Source organism: Lagopus leucura, unplaced genomic scaffold (genome assembly GCF_019238085.1).
Source record: "Lagopus leucura isolate 7727_CA_CO unplaced genomic scaffold, USGS_WTPT01 Super-Scaffold_100043, whole genome shotgun sequence".
Taxonomy (NCBI): domain Eukaryota; kingdom Metazoa; phylum Chordata; class Aves; order Galliformes; family Phasianidae; genus Lagopus; species Lagopus leucura.
Genome location: NW_024962290.1, coordinates 1,582,368 through 1,599,277, shown reverse-complemented (window position 1 = coordinate 1,599,277; position 16,910 = coordinate 1,582,368). Strand labels below are relative to the sequence as shown.

The 16,910-nt window shown below is 47.3% G+C and overlaps 2 protein-coding genes across 7 annotated transcripts in view; one reads left to right on the top strand and one right to left on the bottom strand.

Moving 5' to 3' along the window:
* The window catches only part of MAGI3 (membrane associated guanylate kinase, WW and PDZ domain containing 3), a 51,127-nt gene extending 46,781 nt beyond the window's left edge, over positions 1–4,346 (top strand). For 3 of the 4 annotated variants that reach the window (XM_042884415.1, XM_042884414.1, XM_042884416.1), the window contains one exon: positions 1,258–4,346. In XM_042884415.1, the coding sequence (XP_042740349.1) occupies positions 1,258–2,312 (1,055 nt within the window). In that variant the 3' untranslated portion in view covers positions 2,313–4,346. Of the gene's footprint in view, positions 1–707; positions 798–1,257 lie in introns of all 4 variants that reach the window. The other variant, XM_042884417.1, reaches the window with a different exon arrangement.
* Positions 4,347–4,430: 84 nt separating this feature from the next.
* On the bottom strand, positions 4,431–16,836 carry PHTF1 (putative homeodomain transcription factor 1). Of its 3 annotated transcripts, none has more exons than XR_006181244.1 (19): positions 16,763–16,836; positions 16,641–16,697; positions 16,490–16,559; positions 16,106–16,264; positions 14,572–14,731; positions 13,683–13,808; positions 12,090–12,249; positions 10,927–11,100; positions 10,769–10,846; positions 9,981–10,190; positions 9,483–9,611; positions 8,892–9,164; positions 8,304–8,435; positions 8,096–8,182; positions 7,272–7,427; positions 6,781–6,876; positions 5,984–6,109; positions 5,078–5,762; positions 4,431–4,987 (listed from the first exon to the last, which is right to left on the bottom strand). XR_006181244.1 is itself a non-coding variant. In XM_042884418.1 (18 exons), exons 1-18 carry the CDS (start codon positions 16,805–16,807, stop codon positions 5,742–5,744), a joined length of 2,259 nt encoding a protein of 752 aa, XP_042740352.1. In that variant the 5' UTR covers positions 16,808–16,836; the 3' UTR covers positions 4,431–5,741. The 3 variants fall into 3 exon arrangements, 1 of the variants encoding a protein (XP_042740352.1); XR_006181245.1 differs by having other exon boundaries at positions 4,431–5,303; positions 5,614–5,762; XM_042884418.1 differs by having other exon boundaries at positions 4,431–5,762.
* Between the last annotated feature and the right edge of the window lie 74 nt (positions 16,837–16,910).

The following is a 16,910-nucleotide window of genomic DNA, read 5'->3' as shown; positions in this document are numbered from 1 at the left end:
AGGCATAAAATCTGCTCAGAAGTTTCTTCATTTCTTTCCAACAGAGAGCTCAAAGATGATTCTTAACATCTTAATGTTCCAAATTGAACGTCACGGTGAAATCAGAGTGCATTTGTGCATGGCACAAACAGCCCATCTGTGAACTACGAGATCTGCTCTGTGCCATCCTGCTCGATTTCTGTCTGGCTCAGTTTGTGTTTCACACTGAATTACTTTGTCGTTAATGGTGAAAGTTGAGCAGAGTCCTCTGTGTTCAGATGAGCTTCTGTTGGTTCTCTTTAAAATCAGCATTTAAAGTTGGTTTCAAAGAAGAGAGGAGCCATTGTGAGGTCACCTCCAGCTCTCTCCTTACGACCAGCCATTTGTGCTTGGTATCATTTCAGCAGTGATAAATAGTGTTTATTGTGCACCAAGAGGACAGCACAGCAGCTATCTGGAACCACTCCTGGCCCTCTTGTTCCTAGAAATTTCCTAAATCTGACCCAGAATCATAGAAATGGCAGAAGGGACCTCCAGAGGCCATCTGGTCCAGCTCTCTGCCAACAGCAGGGCCTGAGATAAGGTCAAGCTACGTAGATAAGATCAGCAGCTGTAAGGTTTTGCTGCCTCTCGTCCTGCTGTTAATCATACATTTCTGATTGAGATCTTGCTTGCTGTACTCTGTGATTTTGGTATGTAGTTCTGGGCTTTTTCTCTTCCTCCTTCAGGTTTGGCTCCTTCCAGTTTGTGTCCCTACGTGAAACCTGAGCAGCATTAAGGGCTTTCAGTGCTTTTCTTGGGTTTTCCTTAAAGACTTGGTAAATCTGCATGTCTTGTGTTTCATCTCTTTCTATTATTAAAGTGCAAAGCTATGAATAACCTTCACTTCTCGTTGTTTTCAGTTTTCTTTTAGAAAAAAGTTTCAGTTCATTTGATTTTCCTTTAACAACGTAGGTCAGGAACTAATTTTGCAATTTGGCTGCACTGGCTCTAAAATGTGCTGATCTGAGACCACGTCAGTCCTGCAGAGATCACGCCAGCATTCTGAGCAGAAGCTTCTTCCAAAATCATTTCCTTATGATTGCTGTAGGCTGTAGAACAGTGAAATAGGAAGCGCTGACTAAATAAGACTTTAAATTAAGGCACTGTGTGATCTTTGTAAAGTGGAAGATTTCACATAACAGCCTGGTACCCCAATAGTGTGAATGCTTATAGAATGTTTAGTGGTCTTGTTTCTTCGCTAATGACTTAGTGAAATCTCTCCCTGTTCACTTCCAGGTGATTGGGATAGTTACAGTCCATCTTTGTCAAATGTAATATATGAAGAACAGTCACCATTATCCTCATCTTCACATTCTGCTTCCCCATCTGAAGTGTGTAATTTACCAGTACCAGGAGAAGCTTTAAGGAAAGTTCAGCTGTCTGAGAAACTGGAACAAGCAAAGAACACTGTGCCTGAAAAGATAAGCACTTTAACTGAAAGCCAGTTTGAGATGAAGCCTCCGTCTTCTCCCCAGAGAACAAAGAAGAGATGGGATCTTCCCTCCAGTACTGGGTTTGAAGTCACAAAAGGTACTTTGGAATTAGGGACCAGAAGAGACAGATCTGCGAGCCCAGAAACGTTCGGGGCAGCCGAAGGACACCATCTCAAAGGATTGCACAGCCCTAGAAAGAGTGATGCTGATAAAACCCACAGCAATCTCCCACGTAAACCCACAGGAACAGGAATGAACAGAAAGCAGTTTTCCAGTGGAGATCAAGGCATGTCTGCCAGCCCTCAGAAGCACCTCAGCAAGGGATGCGCGGAAGTGGGAGGCAGGCTGCAGGAGCATCACGACAGAAGTGCTGATGATAAGATGACTGCTGAGCAGCTGAGAGGTGGAAATGGTAAAACAGGAGTATTGAGGAAAGACACCAAGCAGAAGGTTTCTGGAAAGAAGGAATTGTGGTTTTCAGAGAGAAAATACGCGACGCTGGACGAGGGCAGATTTCCATTCAGTGACTCCAGGAGAAACAGAGCTGAAGATGGAAAAACAAGGAAGTCAAACTCGGGAGAACCAGGCTCCAGCAGATTCAAAACTTCAAGTCTTTCTGATATTCCACTGCTCTCCGTGGAGAAACTGAGAAGGCTGGAAGCACAGGAGACCCAAGTTCTGAACAGCCAACGTGGAGACGGACACATGGAGCTGCCTGATGAAACCAAAGATGACGGAATTCCCAAATCTGAAAGCAGTTCTCCAGTCAGGAAAACACCAATAACTCCGGGACCTTGGAGGGTTCCAAGCACGTGCAAAGTCACCAAAACTGTGTGTGAGGCTGAGAAACGGGTCTGACCGATGCTTTTTCGTATTAGAACGAATGACTCACGTTTCTAATAACGATCATTCAGAAGCGTTGTTTCTTTTCACAAAGTTGTCGTACTTTTCCAAAACTGGTTCGAGGCCGGAAAGCATTTGATTGGTTCTGAAATGATCCAAGCTGCATGAAGGGCCGTTCGGATCGCTGCCATGAGCTGCCCTGCGCACTGCTGCCCCTCGTCCTTTCGAAGGCTGTGTTCTGCTGCTCTCAACGTTGCACTGCTGTGGCTTCCTCAGCTCGTATCGTGAGTTTCTGAACAAAATTATTTAATGCCTATATTGCCAATGTGATCACGACTCACTTCTTGTTCTTGTGCCAAGTTATCTACTGTATCCAGTCAGTCTGATTCTTTTGTGTATTCCAGTCACGGAAAAGTCCAGGTTTTGTTGGAAATGGGTGTTTTCTCCAGAGCATGTTGCATGTTTACATAAGGAGATGCTCATCTTCCTCCTGGTTCAGTGAGGAAGGAGATGGGTGAGTCGGTTCTATCGATTCCAGAGCAGCACTGAGCCACTGATGCTGTTCAATTGAGCTTTTTCGTAAAGTTTTTATACCTGATATAAAACCATGTAGATAAAAATTATATTTGACATAATCGATGTTTTGTAATTTTGCTTTTTATGAACACAACAAAATTGCTTTCTTCTCTCAATTCGTGAGGATGCTTACAGTAACTGCTGGCAAACATCAGTCCAGGAAGAGAAAGTCCTGGTTCCTGTTGAATAGCATCGTTCCTTTGCTTCACCTGTGGCACCATGTCCTCCTTGGATTGTCAACACAAACATGGAGTCTGCGTTTGTTTTCAGCCTCATTCTGGTGCTGTACACTGAAAAGTCTCATCTTTTATTATTTATTGCTGCTTGATAATTGGATTTGTTCTCCCTCTGTAGAGCTCAGAATTGATCCATAGGACAGAACCAACCACATTAACTTCTTACATGAAGTTCCTGCCTGCGTATATGAGAAGTCTCCTGTATTTTATTTTAAATGTGTGATCTAAGAGTGCTGAATATTAGGATATATGGGGTGCACGAGTCCCAGTTTCTGTTCTTTGGGCTGTAGTGCAGATTTTGAAGTCCTGCTGGGGAATGTTACAAGCAGAACCCACTGCCACCTCAGGTCTATAGCTGTAAGTCAGCAGAATGCATAAACCCACGTGGTTTATATCTGTGACTGTTGTGGTAATTAAGGTGGCAGGTCTTTAATTAGTGCAGAAGAGAAGGTGGTAAAAGCTCATCAGCCCAGTGTGCAGGAGGAAAAAGAGGTGCAGAAGGCCAAGCATTACACATTAAAATACAAACAAGTGATTTGCTATTTGGAATTGAAGATTTGTTTTGGCTTTGATACACGTAATGGTTTTGTGCACCTAATGAAGCACGGTGAATCAGGCCCGATGAGAGAGTTCTTTCCAAGTACAGATGCCCAAACAGCTTTCAGAAGAAACACTTTGAAGCAGGCTTTAAAGCAGACCTGAACTGTGCTCTGCTGCTTCACGTTGGGCGACCCATCGATTTGCTGTGCAGCATCACATCGCCAACGCTCCGCGCTCGGGAGTACGACTGTGAAACTATTTAATACTTTGCAGTTAGCCTATGTAGATATTAACTGTGTACTCTAAGCAAGAGAATCTGGTTTGTGTTGAGCTGTATGGACTTGCCCTAACCACCGAGTGCAGTAACAAATCCAGAAGTGTAGTGCAGAGATGAATTAGCACCGCTGAAATGAATTCCCTGACAACTACCCCCATCTTTTTCTATCTGTCAACGTGACCTGATTTGGTGTCTGACCTGTGTGTGCTTTCTCCTCCCATAGAACTTGTATCTCTACTTACTGTATCGGATGACTTAGCAACGTGGCCTTGGGATGCTAAGCAATGTATGGATGTACTGGGTGTAAATGTTTATATATTGTACAGCACCTTTATACATACTTCTGAGGTTCTGACTAGAGAGAGACCTGTAAATCGCTCATTATTTTTTATATAGATATTAAAAAGAAACTCTAGTTCATGGCCTGCTGGTTCTGCACTGTATGCAGTATTCCTTGTTGCTGTCCAGTGGTGTAATGCTTCACCCACAAACATGACACTCTTCTGGAAAACAAATGCAGTTTATTATTGCAAGTTTCCTTGGCTTCCTGCTCAGAGATAACAAATGTTCAACAAAGGTGATAAAGTCATGAAGCCACGTGGAAGCAGCTGCTGATGAAGAAATAGTACTGTAGGTTTATTTGTACATTTCAATATATAAAGTTGTCATTTTCTTTTCCATCTTTCAACCTTTCCTTGTACAGAAAATAGCTATAAACAGTTTACTACCAAAATTCCTTATGCCACCTCGCTCCTTACGTGACAGAATGAAGGCAGGATTTAGCTTTTCTTCATTGCCAATACAGCAGTCAGCAAAACTAAAGGAAAGTGCACGTTTAGCAGATGTCTTTACAGCTTTTCTTTCCTTCCTGTGCCGTTTCTAAACACAGATCTGTTTTTAAGTGAGGAAGTCTTTCTCAGTCATCTTCCAGTGCCGTGGTTTCCACAACAGGAACTCTTCCTTAAGCATCCCAGTGTAAGGCACTGTTGCAGTGCAGAGCTGCAGCGGCTTCTCGGAACACCGAATTCAGTTGTCGTGGGAAGAACTTACAGCAGGATGCCCTGGACACGGCACACCATTACCTGCCCGCTGATTAAACACTGAGGTATCAGAGGGAACAACCATAGCAAAGTGATTTCTAGCTGTTTTACCTGTATTTGTGTTGTAAGGTTGTTCAAACCTAAGTTTAACTCTCAGCGTCGGCTCAGCGCTCGTCCCATGCAGGCTGCTGTCACTGCATCCCACAGCAGCAGCCAACAGTACAGTGAAAGGCTGAGAAAAGTGCTCTTCAGCACGGTCACATGAATGCCTTATCAGTATCATCTGAGCAGAGCTCTGAAGGCGGATACACAAAGCCCAGTCGAGCTCCAGCGCTCTCTGAAAATGATGCCAACACCACCAGGAGGATTAATTGGTTGTTATTGCACAGGACTGATTTTTAGAGAAACAAGGCACCTGCAGCAACCACCTGTGTCACTCCAGTACAAGCTCTAGCATGGCTTTTGTAGCGATTGATGCTCCACAGTCTGCATGCAGTTCCTGCTGTCTTCAGTGCAAACTACTACCGGTGTTTGGCTCAATTTATTCTGTTTCACATGTGCATGCCATGGGATGACTTCATCAATTGCACCAATTTATTCTGTGTGTAACAGAACAGTAAAGCAGAGGGACAACTTTCAGTGCATACCTTGAGGCTCTGTTAAGAAACTGCAGTGACAGAGCTCTGTAGTGTGAGAGCAGCCCTGCTTTGTGTCCAAGCCCTCGGTCTCTGCTCTGTCCTTCTGCTGGAGAGGGCTGTGCTGATGGTCAGTCAGTTCATGGTTTAATTTTCCATAACTGAAAAGAGATTCTGAGAATAAGTACTGATCTAAAAGTAGGACTGCAATGCTTCTCATCTACAAGGAAGGCTCATCCATCACCCATCCTGCACTGAACTGCACCTTACTGAACTGTAAGGTGTGCATTCCCTCTGGAGGGGATTAAGAGTGGCACAAAAGCAACATCCCACCCTCCCCTCCCTCCAGGATGTTTCTTCTCCATAGGAGAGTTACACTTACTCTAATATTGAATCCCAGCAGATCACTTATAACACCCGAGACAGCAGAGAGTATGACAACACGTGTTATGTTGTAGATCAGTGGGTTCATGGTCAGCCCATACAGCCTGAATGGTGTGTCCAGTTCCTGTCATGGAAGAAAAAGGCAAAAGAACAAAAAACAAATCCCACAGCAGAGTCATTGTCTGCCCTTTAACTTAATGCTGGCTCTCTGGCACACTCTAACTGTGCACTGCTTCTGTATCACAAGTGTACATACAGAAATTCCATGCATTCCAAGCCTCTCTGCTCAAAGATATTTTCTAATAGCCATCCAGAATCTGAAAAGTCCCCTTTTTATACTGGCAGTGTGGCAAAAACTTAATGCAACAGACTGTAGAATCATTATAGAACTATTAAACACATTACATGTGGCTCTTTTATATTGGCTTTGAGACTGTACTCCTTTTCCAAATGTCTGCTCTCCCACTGCTAAGAAAAAGCTTCCACACTGGAGCTGCTGAAGGAAAAGGAGATTCAATTTAATGAGGCACTCTGTGCTCATCATTCCAGCCTGTCCTTTCACTCACGTGAATCACAGTAAGCCCCTGTTAATTGTTTGTGGCACAATTAGCTACGCCAGTTTGTGTGACTGGATCTAATTCCACTGCTATCAAAGCACAGAAAAAAAACCCTTTGTAAAAACTGATTGATCCAATCAAAAGACAGTAGAAATGGGGAGAGCAAAACCCACAGTCGCTGCCTCCACTGCCTGCATGAAGTTGAGCAATCTTCTGTTTTTAGGGAGATGCACTTTACCTTTAGCAGCTTTGTAGACAGTTTCAAAACGTTGTTAACTAGAGACAGCTGTTCTTTCTTGTTGGGTTTCTTCTCCATCTTTAGATACAAGTTTATCTGTGACAGACATTGCAGACTGGATGTTAACATTCCAGCATTATTTCCCAACCAATTTCTGTCTGAGGGCAGTTACAGTAATTGCTGCCATCTGTTGTCACTCCTAAAGCAGTGATACATCTACAGATGGCTTCAGCACTCATACATTGTTCTTCTCCTGTTTAACATGGCTGATGTGTTAACCCAGAGCCAGAAATAATTCAGAATTTGAATCTAAATGTTTCCCCCCTTGTCCTTCCCTTGCTGAGCTGCATTACTTCATCACAGTGCAGCACAAATGTTGTTTCTGGATTTTAAAATTTGATTTTGGTATTTATGAACCTGGTTTGAAAAGCAGTAGTTAAATCCAAACAAAAAAGTATAGAGCCAAAAGAAGAAGGAGGAAATGGAGGTACCTGCTCAGTAAGCAAGATGGAAATATTGCTGTATTTCTTGTTGGTTTCGGAGCCCAGGGATGCGAGGCGCAGTAAAAAGAGAAGAAGTGCTGCCTCCCAGATTAAGAACTCCCAGTTGTAAGCTGCGTTCAGAAATGTTTTGTGACCCTTCAGGACCTGTTTTGGGAAGAATTAAAATCAGTCAGTCCCAAAAAATATACAAAACCTGGCCTGTACAGCTCTTAGAACAGCTGTCCGTGTTCTATAGCAACACTTTTGAACAACACCTTGAAGCATCATTCATTCATGCAGGTTAAAGTACAAAGCCTTGTTCATAACCCCTAGAATTTGTTCATTTTCTTTCTGATGAGAAAAAGTGTTAAGCTGCAAGTTTTTCCTCTTTCCTCCCTTTATCCAATTAGCTGGTAGGTAAATGTCTTTCCCTTCACATGTGCTTGTTATGCTGGCAGTGTTAAAGCACTCGTTCTGCCTTTCCTAGGAGTACATGCACACCTCAGGTCTATTTGAGCAGGGATGGGATTGGCATTCCTTCCTCCAGTGGCTGTGGCTTGCAGAAGCAATCCCAGCAGTGTCTGCTCTCACATAATGACAGCAGATCTTACTGCTCCCACCACTGCACCACCAGAACCTTCCTAAATACAATAATGCATCTCTTGTTAAAGCAAGCAATGCACAGCTCTAAGACTGTTTGCTGTGACAGAAGGTGTAGAGAAGGACTAAAAGGTGTTACAAACAGTTACTGAGCTGTTCTTCAATAACAGCTTGAGGAGGCTGCTGCACTCAGCTCTCTTAAATAAAACACCCTGAGAACATTTGAGTCTTACCTGGGCACAGCATATGAAAGCAATTGAAAGAGCCAGTAAGAAGATGGACGACACGACGACATCCACAGAGCGCTGCGGGCCTCGCCTCTGCAGAGCAAAGACAGCAGTGGCTGTGAGGGTTGGATCCGGGCTGCAGGGGTGCACAGCCAGAACCTTTGCTTATGCTGACTGTAATAACAGGCTGCTCCCATCCTGGGTCAGAACTCACCTTGAGATAGGAACGAAGAGATAACCAGATCTTTATGTTTTCTACCTTCTTGAGTCTGAAGTGAGGAATTTCGTATTTCCTGGCTTTCCGAGCCGATGTGATGTGACTGAAAAGCTTGGCAAACAAAAACCTCTGCAGATTACAAACAGAAAACACACAAATGTAAATGAGTCTAAAAAAGAAATGGCATTGCTTGGGACTGTTTAGTGGTAATGGGCAGAAGAGCTCAGCTTTTGGCAACCTGGGAAGGCCCAACTGCAGGGCCTCGTAGTGCAGCCCCACAGGTGCCACTCCTGTGCAGAGGCAGAGCTGCTGCTGCTGTGCAGAAGGAGCTACAAAGCTCTTGCTATACAAATAAATGACACAGTGCTTTCTAGCATGCAGCACTTAGAACCAGTTTGACTGCAATGCAGCCTGCTATCTAATTCTCCTCCTCAGAACAACAGCTAAGTGGGCTTCTTCCTAAATAGGAAGCATACTGGCTTATAGCTGATTAATACAGGTCTAACCAGACTCATCTACTTAAGCTGGTACAATTCCTGCTCCAGGACTCGTGAAGCATTTTAGCTTTGATGCATTTAAACACACCTGTTTGTATGTTCTCTCAGCAACGCACATCATAAAGAAAAACATCCAGGTCAAGCAAAGCCGTTCAAGGAAGTTGATTGTAGACAAAACAACGGCAGGGATGCTAGCAGGCGCTCCACAGAAGATGTGCAAAAGCTCCTTCAGAGAAATGGAGCACAACTGCTCCATGTTATCAGTGTGAAAGAGTCTGTAGAGGAATGGCAGGAACGCTAATCCGATGGTGATGACATTTCCCAACATCTGATACCCCACTCCCTGCTGGTAGGCATTAACCTGGCAAGCAGGAGGAAAAAGTCACTGTCAGTTGGGCTGTTTGTATGGTGCTGTGGCTGCGTTCAATCAAGCACTCAGTTCCCCCTCCCCTCCAAGGACACAGCCTAAAACAATTCCACCCAAGCTAAACAAAACAAACTCAACAGTCTTCAACAAGACCTGCTAAATTTTTGTTTGTGCAATTCTTGTGTACATTTGGGACAGTTACAGTTGCAGCTGGGGGAGGAGCTGGTTTTATACTGCACACAGTATTTGCAGGTGTAGCTGCTTACAGTTTGGGTTGTTTTCAGAGATTGCAATGCTTTACAGCCCTCTTACTCTGCTCATGATGATCCCACTGATCTCCAGCACAGACATGTCCACCTTCTTACAGTCATTCCCTTCCCAGATCAGCGCGCTCACTTTTGCAGATTCTGGACTTGTATTCTGTAGCCACAGCAAATGGTTCTATAAAAGAGAAAAGAATGGGCATACAATGCATTTCTGCCCCTCTACTAAATAATACCTTTTCCTACAAAGTATTTCGATTGAAAGGAGATTCCAAATTTGTCTTTGTGATTAGCAGTGGTCTCAATAACACTGGGAGAGTCGTTCATGGATTCTGTTTACATCGTTCCACTCTTCTGTGATGAGCACAGCTGTCAGAATGGGCTCATCCAGCAGCAGGCTCCTTGCTTACATTACACCCCCAGCATTCAGCTGCGTCGTCTGTTTTATTTGGGCAGGATGTTGGGAAGGGAGGGAGCTGCACGAACTGAAGAAAAAAAATCCAAATCTTTCACAGCGTTCTCAGTTGCAGCACACGAATCAACAAACCTGCTGAAAAACATCTTCCTTCGGGTCCCTCCTGCTGCCCTTCATGCTCTCCTCCTCGCTGTCACTGGTGCAGGACGAGCGGCACTCTGGCCCATGCAGCAGATCATCCCAAAGCATGTCTTCTGTCTCAGAGTCGTGCCGTGTGCTCTCGGAGTCTCTCCTGGTCACACTGCAGCTCCGGGAGCCCACATTCATGCATGACCTCGAGTCCTTTGAAATCAAATAAAACTTACACAGATCAGCCCCAGTTTGCAGACCAACCCCACAGCAATCAGTGAAATGAGCTTCTGTGGGGCAGCTGGGAACCGACAGCCCCCGATACAGACTGAGGTGGGAGCCCTTAAAGGCAGTGTTAGCAGCAGTTTCTGTGCACAGTGTTTCTACGTGGGAAGTCCCACGGATGGTGTTGGTTCTCCACCTCCATTCTCAACATCTCAAAATAAACATTGACTCATTCATTCTAATGCAAAGGTTTTCTGGTTTCATTTCAAAAAATCAGAAATGTTGAGCACGAAGGCCACAATCCAGCACTGCCTCCCAAAACACATCTTTAAGATGTGCAGTTAGAAGCAGCTTGGACCATGCTGTGCTGCCAATGCAGGGATTTTCTGTTAAACAGAACAGAATGCTCACAATTGTGAACAAAGTCCACAAAGCTGCAAATGGGCAGGGACAGAGGTCACACATTCATGAAAATGATGAAGCACTGTCATTGGATAATAAACCATTCTGATGGGGGAGACACACCTGGGATCAGCAAAGAGTGTCTCTTGAACTTAGGACCATACCTGATTATATAATGTGGATTCCAGTTCAGATTCTGCAACGCTGTCAGAATCTCTGACACCTCTGAGGGCTTGCTTGACCTGCCAAAAACAAAGGAAAAATAGACCATGATCCATAGCAGAAAATTGTGTGGAAAACAACAGCAGTTCAACATGAGTACCTGTGAGACAGCCTGGTTCAGAGAAACAGGACGCTGCTTTTTCTTCTCTTCGTAGCTGTTGTCACTGGAAGCCCCTTCTACATGCTGCCATAACAAGATCCTTTCTGCCACTGCTTCAGCATCTTCCTCGCTTGAAAGCTCATCAGATACACCATCCCTGTTGGTGCAATCATCCTAGAAATACAGCAGTCAAAACAGGACAAAAGCACCAACAAACAAGCTGCATCAAACCAAAGGTTCCAGGTTAGTGCTGCTACTGGACACAGTAACCTAATCACTGCCAAAGCCTGCAGGAAGCGTCCACAGAACACACAGAAACAGAACCCAGCACAGAATCACAGAGGCATGAATTTCAACTCAGTGCCCCCAGCTCTGCCCTGCCATAGGGATAATGAGAGCAAAGCTTGTGTTGGAGTTGGGGCAGGGACAGCAGCAGGGAAGAGGGAGAGGCAGAGAGAGCTCTTACAGCAACCTCAAGCCCTGAAACAAATGCATCCACAAACGGGTCCAGAGCAGAGCTGTAACCATGAGATGTCTGTGTACAGCCAGCTGTTCCTCTCCAAATGCACAGAGAGGAGCTGGGATGGCACAGAACTGCGGTGTTGTGCACACAGTGATGATCTTCATATGAGTTAGCACCTCATCAAGAGGAGCCTCAAAAGTGACTGCACAGAGCTCTCCCTGTCAGAGCTTTAAGTGGGGATCACAGCCCCTTAAATCAGTCCACTCTTTCTTTTCCTACCTCCAACCCCCAAGGGTTGCCATGCAAACGTTTTACAGAAATCACAGATTTAGTAGTTACTAAAAAAGTTACTTCTTTTTAATCATTATCATTATTCCTTAACAGAGCAGCTATTGGTCACAAGTTTCTGTAACTAAATCAGGACTTTGGTAAAAAAGAAGTTTTCCACTGTGTGTGTTTAACTCCTTGATTATTGTAACAGACAGAGGAAAAGGTGCTTACAGGGAAGGATTAGCACCATGGCAACAGTTCAGTCCAGAGGTAGAAAGGTTTTTTTAGGTTTCCTACACGCAAGCAGAGTTGTAAAGAAAGAGAGCAGCATGGATTAGAACCATCCTTACACTTAATATCAACAGACCTTTGGGTACACACAGAATACACTGAGATTTGCCACTTCAAATGGATCTTTTGGGGATGGTACCTGATGGCTCTTCTCCACATCAGAAAGTTTATGTTTCTCTTTGAAGTGCAGCAGCCTGTGCTCAGCCCTGGCATGTCTGTGCCTGACACCATTATTCACAGCGCTCACACCATGTTCTGTCTCAGTTCCTTTCTCAGCCACCAACTTTGTGGTTTTGACCCTGGATGAGGAAATAAAAGCACATGTCTGCATCAGAGAAAAGCTTTTAGGAAAATCACAGCATGGCCTGGGTTGCAAAGGAGCACAGTGCTCATCCAGTTCCAAACCCCTGCTGTGTGCAGGTCACCAACCAGCAGCCCAGGCTGCCCAGAGCCACATCCACAGAATCACAGAATCACAGAATCACCCGGGTTGGAAGGGACCCCAAGGATCATGTAGTTCCAACCCCCCTGCCTAGCAGGGCCACCAAACATACACATTCAGATTAGGTTGCCCAGGACCCCGTCCAACCTGGCCTTAAACATGTCCAAGGACGGGGCATCCACAACCTCCCTGGGCAGCCCGTTCCAGGGCCTAACCACTCTCCTAGTAAATAACTTCCCCCTAACATCCAACCTAAATCTTCCCTCCTTCAACTTAAAACCATTTCCCCTAGTCCTGCTGTTATCAGCCCTTTTGAAGAGTTTACTCCCCTCCTGGGTGTAGGTTCCCTTCAGGTATTGATAGGCTGCAATGAGATCACCCCGCAGCCTTCTCTTCTCCAGGCTGAACAAGCCCAACTCCCTCAGCCTGTCCTCATAGGGGAGGTGCTCCAGCCCCCTGATCATCTTAGTCGCCCTCCTCTGGACCCTTTCCAAAATCTCAATGTCTTTCTTGTACTGAGGGCTCCACACCTGGACACAGTACTCCAGATGGGGCCTCACAAGAGCCGAGTAGAGAGGGACAATCACCTCCCTGTCCCTGCTGGCCACCCCTCTGCTGATGGAGCCCAGGATCCCATTTGCCTTTCGAGCTGCCAGAGCACACTGCTGGCTCATGTTCAGTCTCTCGTCCATCAGGACCCCCAGGTCCTTCTCTGCCGAGCTGCTCTCCAGCCTGGCCTTGAATGCCTGCAGGGATGGGGCATCCACAGCCTCCTTGGGCAACCTGTGCCAGTGCCTCACCACCCTGTGTGTGAAAAACTTCCTCCCAATATCCAACCTAAACCTCCTGTCTCAGTTTAAAGCCATTCCCCTTGTCCCATCACCATCCAGCCTCACAAACAGCCGTTCCCCCTTCTGTTTATAGGCTCCCTTCAAGTACTGGAAGGCCACAATGAGGTTTCCCTGGAGCTTCTCTTCTCCAAGCTGAACAAGCCCAGTTTACCTTTCCTCACAGGAGAGGTGCTGCAGCTCTCTGATCATCTTAGTGGCCCTCCTCTGGACCCTATCTAAGAGCTCCACGTCCTTCCGTCCTTCCTAACATCAAGGTCTCTCACGAAGGGCATTTGCTATGGGAATGCAGGGCTGCCTCCTGCTGGCAGCTCTCCATGGCCTGATTCTGGCAGAGCTCAGTGACATCGGTGACAGTATGACTGCATCTTCATTTTCCAACCATCACACAAACCTCACACGGTGTGGTTACAAGCACACAAAGCCGGGGCAGATCGCTCACCTCCTCCGGAAGAGAATGCCAAACAAACTGGTGAGCGTGGATGCGGATTCTGCCTGCTGTTCTGTGCTGGCTCTGTCAGGAGGAGACCAACTGTTCCCATCAACACCCACAGATTTGCGTAATTTCCTGATTAGAAAGAATAAAAGAATTTGTATCACAGCGTAGTGGTGGGTCTGTGCTCAGAGATCTCCCACAGGAGCTATTTTACAGGAGTCGTGCTGACAGAAGGCGTGTTTCTAAATAGAATAACTTGCACTGACAGAAGTTACATATGCATTCATAGGACATCAGTACCGTCAGGAAGGGAACTGAAAAGCATCCAGCAGGCAAAATCTAGATTGTTTTTTTCCATAAGAAATCTAACGGAGGCAGAAATCTAACCACATCCCTCTTTCTGTGCTCCTAAACATCCCATCAGCATTTGCACTGAGACATCTAACAGTTAAATACCTCACAGCTGACCTGTAACATCTCCTGCAGGAGCAAAGACAACTGCCAACAGTGACTGCACTGCAGCCATATCCTTCACTCATTAGCCCTGTCTCAATACACCAGCAACTGGGGGCAGTTAGCACCAAAGCAGGACACCAACCTTTATGCAGAATCCTGAGGATGCCTTTTTATACAGAACACCCTCCTGTAGCCAAGGATAAAACCTCTTAAAGAGCCACCTTAGGAAGAGAAGGGCCAACTGCTCACTGAAGCAGACCTACCCCAGCCTGGGATCCTTATTGGTTTCGTGTTCATTATGAGGAGACACAAGACAGAAAACACTCATTCTCACGTTTATGGGTAAATGCTATTTACATCCAGACAGAAGACATTTACCCACTAACTTCAATTCACCCTATGCTCCGATCCCAACAAATAAACCCATTACCTCTCTCACCTCCTCCTCCTGCTGAGGCCGTTGTTTCCTGATGTTCTGTTCATCTGGGTGGACACGATTTGGCAGTGAACAGTTCCCATCAGTAACATAAGGCACATCGGTCCCATGACTTCACTTGCATTCACAACAGGCACCACGAAATACAATATAACTGCTATGACTGAAAAGGAGAAAAACTCATCAAATGCAGAAATTAGCAGCGTGGCCTCATTTCTGGTTATTTTTCACTCTGCTTCAGTCAAAATGAGTGTCACACATCTCGTTAGGCCTTGCTCATTCTACAAAGCAGCCTTCTCAAAACAGGAAGAGAAAGCACAAAGAAAGAGATTGAAAATACATCTGAAATGAATGTGGGTGCCCTGAAATGTGTCCCATGAAGGACCAACTCATCAATTCTGGTAGATGAGGTTCCACATCTGTTCAGAACAGCACAGTGACACAACATGGGTTGACACGAGAAGTCTGAGCTGCAAATCTTTGCACTGTATCAGAAGGGCTCCTGAACACTTCTTCAATGGTGGCAAACAGAAATGCAACCAGGGGACAAACACTGGACAAAGTACCGAACAGAGAGGGGTGCCTTGGTACAACATGAGCAAAATTCAAAGCTCTGCTCATCTCGGTGATCACTGCCTCCCAGTGCCCTTCTGCATGTGGTACTGAAGTGCCATCACAGCTCACACTGACTGCAATGCTGGAGAAGTCCTTGGGAGCAGCCCTGCAGAGAAGGACCTGGGGGTCCTGGTGGATGAAAAACTGAGCATGAGCCAGCAGTGTGTGATTACAGCTTGGAAAGCAAATGGGATCCTGGGCTCCATCAGCAGAGGGGTGGCCAGCAGGGACAGGGAGGTGATCGTCCCCCTCTGCTCTGCTCTTGTGAGGCCCCACCTGCAGTGCTGTGTCCAGGTCTGGAGACCCCCGTACAAAAAAGACAGGGAGCTGTTGGAGAGGGTCCAGAGGAGCCACAGAGATGATCAGGGGGCTGCAGCACCTCCCCAAAAAGACAGGCTGAGGGAGCTGAGCTTGTTCAGCCTGGAGAAAAGAAGGCTGTGGGGTGACCTCATTGCAGCCTTTTGGTACCTAAAGGGAGCCTACAAACAGGAGGGGAATCAACTCTTGGAAAGGGGAGATAACAGCAGGACAAGGGGAAATGGTTTGGAATGGAGGGAGGGAAGATTGAGGTTGGATGTCAGGGGAAGCTCTTTCCTATGAGAGCAGTGAGGGGCTGGAACAGCTGCCCAGAGGCTGTGGATGCCCCGTCCATCCCTGGAGGTGTTCAAGGCCAGGTTGGATGGGGCCCTGGGCAGGTATGAAATGGGGAGGGTTGGTGGCCCTGTGTGTGGCGGGGGGTTGGAGCTTCGTGATCCTTGAGGTCCCTTCCAACCCGGGCCATTCTGTGATTCTGGGAAGGATGGCAGGCAGGGGCTGAGCACGGCGCAGACAAAGGGATTTCAGGCAGCATCCTTAGCCTTTCCACTGCAGCCTATGAAAGCACAGGACATTGCTATAGGAAAGAAGAGCTGCCGCTGCTTACCTTGCATAACGTAGAGCACCAGGAGCCACGTGAAAATGCGCTGGGACGTAACCTGGATCCACCACTGACTGAACAGCGGGAAGAACACAACCCTCACGATTCCCTTCCGAGTCAACGACGTCCAGGGGATCTCGGGCTTCGCTTTGGCAAACGTAGAACCTCAAAGCAGACACAAACCGCTCCGTGCCGGCGAACCGCAACGACTCCCCTGCGGGCCGCCTCCCCTCCGGCCGAAGCCAACCGCCGCAGCCCCGAGGCGCCGCTCCGCTCCGCGCCGCCCCGCCCGCCCTTATCGCGCCCAGCTCCCGCCGTGCCGCCCCGCCCGCGCTGCCTGTGGGGCCGCCCCGTTCACAGCGTCTCCCCCCCGCCCCCCCCCCCCCGCACCTCGGATCAGATCCACGTCGATCAGATCGGCCTGGATTCGCCCTTTCCTTTTCGGCTTGCTCTTGAAGCCCTGCGAAGCCGGGAACAAAAGGGCCGTGAGCCGCGCGGGCCGCAGCGCAGCGCCGGGAGGGCGGGGGGGGGGAAACGTTACCTTCATCTCCGTCTGCTCGATCGCCTTCTCCCATATCTGCTGATCGTAGGCCCCGACCTGAAGGGGGAGGAGGCTGAGCGCTCGGCCGGGCCCTGGCCCGCCCCGCCCCGCGGCGCCCTCACCTTCTTCTGGTACCAGGAGATCGCGTCCCGCTCGCGGGCGGCCATGCGGCTCCGGCCCCTCAGCGCGGCCCGCCTCAGCCCGGCTCGGTTCCGCCCAGCCCAACCCGCTCCCCCCGGAGCCGCAGTTACCGCCCGCCGCCCCGCCCCG